At 63.2% G+C, this 7,470-nt stretch overlaps 1 protein-coding gene across 1 annotated transcript; it reads left to right on the top strand.

Moving 5' to 3' along the window:
• The first annotated feature begins 526 nt into the window (after positions 1-526).
• On the top strand, positions 527-5,695 carry LOC116268532 (protein Dok-7-like). The gene is made up of 3 exons (XM_009203587.2): positions 527-591; positions 1,530-1,649; positions 3,935-5,695. Exon 3 carries the CDS (start codon positions 4,093-4,095, stop codon positions 4,675-4,677), a length of 585 nt encoding a protein of 194 aa, XP_009201851.2. The 5' UTR covers positions 527-591; positions 1,530-1,649; positions 3,935-4,092; the 3' UTR covers positions 4,678-5,695.
• Positions 5,696-7,470: the final 1,775 nt, after the last annotated feature.

Below are 7,470 nucleotides of genomic sequence, written 5' to 3'. Positions count from 1 at the left end.
GGAGGGGACAGGAGAGAGGCTTGTACTGGCCCCATCCCTGTCCCTGGCAATGCTACAGATGGGGCCACAGGCTAATGGGCTGGCAGGGCCCCAGGCTGACCTGGGCAGTGCCTTGGGGCAGCCATACCCGGAGGCTGGGGGAGGCTCCTTCAGGTCCTTCTTGCATTCCTGGACCAGGTGCTGTGAGCTCTCGCCTGCCCGTGGGGAGGGCCCTGTTCTGAGGTCCTGATGGGGCCTCCTGTTGTGCTCAAGGGCCCCAGCTGGACGCCTGAAGGTGTCAGCAGAGGACAGTGTCTTATCAGGGATGGGGCCTCTTCAGCCTAGATGTGAACCCGGACAGGGACACCATTGCTTTCTGTTTGTTTCTCCGGAACCCTGACTACGGGGTCAGGATGTCCAGCCCAACCTCCGCCAGGCTCGGTTCTGTCCACCGAGGCTCTGATCCAAGTGTCGCAGGCTGGAGACTGTACCTTCCAGTCCTCTGTGTGCTGCAGAATTTGGTGTAAACTTTCCATGCTGCCACTGCTCCTGGATTTTGGGGAGAGCAGGTCCTTGGACCTGTTTCGGCTCAGTCCTGCAGGTGCCCCCAAGGTGGGTGGCAGGAGGTGTGTCCTGGAGGCCCAGAGGAGGCCACCTGAAGCAGGACGGGGTCGGTTTGCTCTTGTGCTTGTAGCTGGGGCTTCCCTGCCAGGGAAACTCTTTGGGACGGCTGTGGCCGTGGGTGCTATGGATGTGGAAGGGCGGGTTCTTGAGCCCTGCTGTTTGGAGCACGGCAGCCACTCAGCCTAGTGCCCACATCACTTAGTGCCTGGGACATCCCAGCACGGGCGGGGGCTTGGGGACCAGGGCAGTGATGCTGAGGCTCGGGACAGCGGTGCCGAGGGGCCAGTGAGAAGGGAGGTTTCCTGCCACTCAGTCCCAGAGGACCCAGAGGACACAGGGACGATGGCCAGAGAGGGTGGGGCTGCTGCTCCCCAGCCCTGAGGGGAGGGGCTGGTGGGGCCGAGGGTCCGAAGACCACTGTGCTCTGAGCCTCGGGCACAGTATGAGGCTCCATCCAAGGCCCCAGGGAATGGTGGGACCGCCACAAGGTGGGCGGGCATTTCCCCAGGCGGAGAGGAGCCTGTGAGAAATGGGCACCGTGGAATTTGTGGGAAGGGCAGCCCCTCTTGCAGCGAGACTGGCCCTGGGGATGGGGAAGGGGCTGGCCATTTTTGGAACAAAAAATTGAAAAACTCCGTGGCGAGGAAGAGGGGTCTGGCCCGCGTGGGGTCCTGGTGAGTGGACAGGTGGCAGGGCCATCCATGGGTGCAGGGACCTAGCAGGGCGGATGGTGGCCTGGATAGGGGTGGTGTGGGTGCAGCATTTGAGGCCCAGCATCTGGGCTGAGGCATGGGGAGAAGCGGGGACTCCCAGGGGACTGCCACTCCACGGAGGGGGCCACCGCCGCGTCAGGCTGGGCCTGGTGCCTGCGGGCAAGGGTGGGCGGTGGGGGCCACTTCCTCCACTGAATCTTCTCTGTGCTGCAGACCCAAGTCCCCCGGGACCCTCGACTGTGGAGGAGCGCGTGGCCCAGGAAGCCTTGGAAACCCTGCAGCTGGAGAAGCGGCTGAGCCTCCTCTCGCATGCAGGCCGGCCGGGCAGTGGAGGTGGGGCCAGGGGCTGGCCTGGGCTGTGGGACTTCAGCTAAGCCTCCAGTGGGAGAGCTCAGGAGGCATCCATGCATGTGTGGGGGCTGCTGGCTCCCTCTGCTCATTCATGCATTCCTTCTCTCTCCTAAATGCAAGCGGTTTTGATCCGATTGAGTCGATGTTCCAGCGTTTTGATCTGGCGGTTTTTTTTTGTTCAAGCGGTTGATTCAAGCGGTTTGATCTGTCGATCTTAAGCGTCGATCTGCGTTTTTTTGTCGATGTCTGGCGGTTGTCGATCTTAAGCGGGTTGTCTGCGGTTTTTGATTCAAGCGGTTTGATCTGTTTTGGTTCCGCGTTTTGATCTTGCCGTTTTGAGGTCGTCTGCCGTTTTGTCGATCTGCTGCTTTGATCGATCTGCGTTTTTGATTCAAAGCGGCTTGATTCAAGCGTTTTTTGTCGTCTGCTTTGCCGATCAAGCGTTTTTGATCTGGCAGCGCGTTCAAGCGTTTTGATCGATCTGCGCGTTTTGTCGATCGCCGCGTTTTGAGATTGTTCAAGCGTGCTGGATCTCGATGAAATGTTCAGCGGCGGATCTCGACGCTGACGACGCAGCCAGTTTTGGATCTCGCAGCGTTTTTGAGATCTGCGTTTTGATTCAAGCGATTGATTCCGCGCCGATTTCACGATGTTCAGCGTTTATCGATGTTCCGCGTTTTTGTTCAAGCGCTTTTGACGATCTTTTTGTCGATCTGCCGTTTTTTGATCGCTGTTGAATGCCGTGCTGAGGCAAGCGTTTGACTGCCGCCAAGCGGTTTTTGAAGGAGTCGCTGCTTTATGATTTTTATTTTTCTGAAGAGTCACGAGTCGAAGCGTGCGGATTGATGATCGACGTTTTCGATGATTTAAAGCCTTTTGAAGGATGTCGAGTCGCCGTTTTTGAAGCAAGACGCGCGATTTCGAAGGATCGATGTCGATGCTCTGAGGTTTGTCGAGTTGATTGTCGATCCCGGATGACGATTTCCTCGCAAAGTTTTCGGAGATCGAGGTTTATCGAGGCTGAGTCGACGCGATATCGACGCTGATGACGGGATTTGCTGGATGTCGATGTTTCGCCGCCTGAGGATGCCGAGTGCCTGATTGATAAGGCTGAGCTGATGCCTGCGCGATTTTGAGATCGAGGATTTCGCTGAGATGCTGGGATGGAAGGGGTGGTTCTGGCCTGAGAGCCTTTGAATCGTTTACTGCCCACCAGCTTGTGGCCGGGGGAGACCAAGGCCCTGCGTGTTGGTTTTACCTTCTGTGCCCAGACAAAAGGCTCTCAGGCAGGCGAGCTAGCTGCTCAGGAGCAGAGGTGCCTCCTCAGCTGCCGGTGGCTCTGGCTCTGTTGCCATCGTGGGGAGAGGAGGCGGTGGAAGGGGCTGGCAGGGCAGGAGAGGCCGCTGTGCTCCCAGAAGGGTGGCTGCATGGGCGACCTGTGTTCCCAGGGCCAAGTGCTCTCGGATCACTGCCTGTTCCCCAGAGGGCACCGAGCAGACAGTGGCCATCTCCCCTCCTGCCCTGCCCCAGGAGGAGGGGACTCAGGTTTGCAGTGAGCTTTTGCCTTCCTGGGGGTGACTCACAACTGCTTTCCCCTTGGGAGCCCTGGAAGGCAGAGCAGGCAGCTTAGAGAGGCAGCAGAGATGAAAGCGGCTTTCCCACGCGTGCGCGAGGCCCGGCCTGGCAGGCGGGAGGCAGCCTGGGTGTGCTTCTCATCCCCCGTGGGGAGGGAGACAGGGAGTGAGGCAAGGATGCCAGCGTGGTGAGGGCAGGCGGTGAGTCAAGGTATGTGGGCACAGCTGGGACCTCACGTCCAGGCTGGCAGGGCCTGGGAAGTTCTCGGGAAGGGATGTCCAGGCCAGCCTTGGGGCTGGGACGGTGCGGAGGGCCAGCTGCCCCAGGAGGCCCTGGAAGTTAGTGGGGATGGCTGGGTATGGAGCCCAGGTCTCTTAGGAAGGGAGGGTGGGGAGCTCTGGGGGAGAGGAGGAGGCTGGGACTAAGGTAGTGACAGGGATGCTGAGAGGGAGGGGCCCAGGCCCTAGTGGAGCAGGTGGCAGAAGGACAGACAAAAACAGGAGTGGACGAGGGGCAGAGGGGCTGTCGTTGGTGAAGCCAGGTTTCTGCTGTAGCGCCCAGGGGTTGGGAGGGGTGGGGTGAGACCAGAGAGTGCTGGCCCGTAGGGGTCCACCAGGCATCAGCCCCACCCTGAGCCCTCCCCAGCCCCCTGCACCCCCCCCAAGCTGCCTTGGCTTCCTGCTCTGTCTCAGGGGATGACCGCAGCCTGTCCAGCTCATCCTCGGAGGCCAGCCACTTGGACGTCAGTGCCAGCAGCCGGCTCACCGCATGGCCAGAGCAGTCCTTGTCGTCGGCCAGCACGTCGCAGGAGGGTCCTAGACCAGCAGCTGCCCAGGCCCCCGGGGAAGCCATGCTGGGTGCCTCAAGGCCACCCCCCAAGCCGCTGCGGCCACGGCAGCTGCAGGAGGTTGGCCGCCAGAGCTCCTCGGACAGCGGCATCGCCACTGGCAGCCACTCCTCCTACTCCGGCAGCCTCTCGTCCTATGCGGGCAGCAGCCTGGACGTGTGGCGGGCCACGGACGAACTGGGCTCACTGCTCAGCCTGCCAGCAGCCGGGGCGCCCGAGCCCAGCCTGTGCGCCTGCCTGCCTGGGGCCGTCGAGTACCAGGTGCCCACCTCCCTGAGGCCCCACTACGACACACCACGCAGCCTTCGCCTGGTTCCCAGGGACCACAGCCCTGCCTCGCAGGGCAGCCCCGGCGACAGTGCGGCCGGGGACTCAGGCGGCCAGACGTCCGCCGGGTGTCCCTCTGGCTGGCTGGGCACGAGACGGCGGGGCCTGGTGATGGAGGCCCCCCAGGGCAGCGAGGCCACACTGCCCAGCCCGGCCCCCGGAGAGCCCTGGGAAGCAGGCAGCCCCCACGCAGGGCCATCCCCGGCTTTCTTTTCGGCATGTCCAGTCTGTGGAGGACTCAAGGTAAACCCCCCTCCTTGAGAGCCACAGATCTGGCCTCGTGGCTGCAAAGGGGCTGAATGTGCCCCTAGACGGGAGAGGAGGTGGCACTGGCCTCCTTGCTCTGTGTTCTGTGGGAGGGACTGGGAGGTCTCCTGGAGAGGGGAGTTGGAGGGGGCGCCCTGTGGCTGCCAGTGGAGGAAGGGGCTGATGGGGAGGTGAGTTCTGGGAGGCAGGGGCTCTGGGTCCAGCAGGTCGGGGTCACCAGAGCCCCAAGGCCCAGCTGCTTCACTCTGTGTCCCCCAACCCTGAGGATCAGGCGGGTGCTGCATCTCTGCTGGCTGGTGCCTCGCACTGGGGCACCAAGGGCTGGAGGCCCCACTGCTGGCCTTGTCCTCCTCGGGCCTCACGCCCGCTTCGTGGGTGGCCGGTTCTCCCCGTCACCTCTCTGGTGCAGTCATACCACCTGCTAAGCACCAAGCCACCACAGAGGCTCCGGACACCCAGGCTCCACCAGCCCAGCCCCCCGGGCTCCGTGCGCGCTGGCCCTCGTCCCCTTCTATGGGAGAAACTGAAGCTCAGGAGGCTGCGTGACTTGCGGGGTCTCTGGGGTCTGGGCCCCACTGCTCCCCGATGAAGCCCTTGTGGGGAGGCTCTGGCAGCAGGCGGTGTCCTCGGAGCAGCCTCGCCTGCTGACCCCGCGGGGAGGGGCCGCGTGCCCCAGGTCCCTGGTGGGAGCCCCGCTGGCTCCCGTCTGCACCTCCTCGCGGGGCCAAACGCTGCCTTGGCATCTGGAGGCTCCGGGCCCTGCCCGTGTTTCCCCAGGCCCAGGGCTCAGCCCCGCTTGGTGCTCAGCAGTTCTGCGTCGGAGGCGGGGCTGCGTCTGGCCCATTGTCCACGCCCTGGGTGGCTTCCTCTCGCACAGCCTGGAGCCGGCCCTGACCACGGTCCAGCAGCTCCCTGTGAACACCTCGCTTTGTCCCTTCGCTGTCGGCCGTTTCTAAACCCGGACACTGTTTGTAAGACATTCTTAGACTGGAAATAAAATGTTCTTTTCTTACCACCTTGTCCTCATCCGTTGCCCAGCCACCTCACCTGCCCTCCACGCGGGGCCTCTGCCTGGATCCCAAGTCCCCGGGCCGGCCTCCTTGGCCTTTGTTTCAGAGAGTGCAAGAGGCCTCATCCGTCTTGTCAGCCTTGAGCCTGAACGCTGTGGTGTGTGGAGAGGCGGCTCTGGGCAGCCCTCGGGCTGGGATGTGCACGTGTGGTGTGTGGGGTATGTGTGGTGTGTGTGTGCACGTGTGGTGTGTGGGGTACGTGTGGTGTGTGGAGAGGCGGCTCCGGGCAGCCCTCGGGCTGGGATGTGCACGTGTGGTGTGTGTGTGCACATGTGGCACATTCCTGGGTGTGTCCTGGAGACCACAGTGGGGTCTGCAGTACTCCCTCAGGCTCAGGCATCGGGCTCCTCAGGTCCGGGTGAGGGCGGACCCTCCAACCCCAGGCCAGGAGGGGCTGGCTCTGAGCCCGGGGTCCCTGCCCTGCCTGTCTCCCCGATATGAGGCCGAGTTCCAGGCTTGTCTCAGTCACCCCTGCACATCCTGTGGGGGTGCCTGCCTGCCCCTGGCCTGCCCCTGACCGACTCTGACAGGGGAGTCCTGGAGGGGTTTCTGCAGCGGTGCCTGGTCTCTGAGCCTCAGTTTCCTCTTGTAAATGGGATGACAGACCTCGCCTCGCTGGGCTGCACTGAGGGTGTGATGAGGTCATTCTTCAGGTACTCAGTAGCTGCCCGTCACCATCGCCCTCGCTGCTGGCACCTCCGGAGGTGGCCGCGCCAGTCTTGTTGCAGGATGAGTGAGGCTGTGGCTCCTCTGCTGGGAACCCGGACCCTCCCGGCAGAGTCCTCGTCATCCACACTCAGCCCTGTGTGTTCCCACCGTCGTCTGCCCAAGGCTGGGGGGGCAAGGTCCCTCTGGCGAGAGCAGACTGGGGCACCCCAGGGTGGCCTGGGGGTGGTGTGGGGTCGTGGAGCCTCTTGCTGGCGGGGCTGGGTCCCTGGACAGCCTTTCCCTGTGGGGATGCGGCCGGGCCGTCTGCCGCTCCCCACTGTGCTTGTGAGTGGCCTCGCTCTGGGTGTCTGAAGGTTCCGGCCACCGCCTGCTACAGCAGCCCAGGGTCTCCAGCCTCGGTACCCAGTTCCCAGGTGGGTGGCCAACAGGCTGGAGGCTTCTCCTCAGGCCGGGGGCAACCAGATGGGTCAGACACTGGTTCTGTTTTCTTGCTGCCCCCGGAGCACCTGGGCCTGGCCAGGCAGGGGACAGGGTGGACCTTCGCTGGTTTGGGCTCTGCACCATCCGCACCTGCCGGCCTAGCCCCCCGGGAGCAGCTGGGGACGGGCCCCCTTGGGGCCTGTGTGTGTGATGACCTCAGGGGGTGTCAGCCTTTTGTCAAAGGTTCTCAAAGTCTAGACCAGCCCAGTTTGCTCAGGGGGCCTCATCTGAGGGTCCCAGCCCTGTGACTGTCTGCCCTTGAGTCTGGCCTGGACCAGAGATAGGTTCTGAGCCTCAGTTTCCAGCCTCCCAGCACCCACCCACACGAGGCCCCTCACAACAGGAGGGTGCTGCGCCCTCTTTCTGGTCACCGGCCGCCAGAGCCCGTGTTGGGCATTCTCTTGGGCTGGCCTCGCTTCCGCTTGTCCAGGCTGGAGGAAGGCAGGAAGCCTCTGTGCTCAGCCGTGGGCCGCTGTCCCTCCCGCAAGCAGCCTTCAGACCCCACCCCAGGCTCCTTCAGGGACTCAGGGCACCTCCTGTTAGGCACAGCCCACTTCAGAGGCTCAGG

The sequence above is a fragment of the Papio anubis genome, chromosome 3, assembly GCF_008728515.1.
Source record: "Papio anubis isolate 15944 chromosome 3, Panubis1.0, whole genome shotgun sequence".
NCBI classification, from domain to species: Eukaryota; Metazoa; Chordata; class Mammalia; order Primates; family Cercopithecidae; genus Papio; species Papio anubis.
This window is presented reverse-complemented; position numbering and strand designations above follow the sequence as displayed.

Coding starts and splice junctions, on each gene's coding strand:
- LOC116268532 (XM_009203587.2), top strand. CDS start 4,093: ATGCTGGGTGCCTCAAGGCCACCCCCCAAGCCGCTGCGGCCACGGCAG.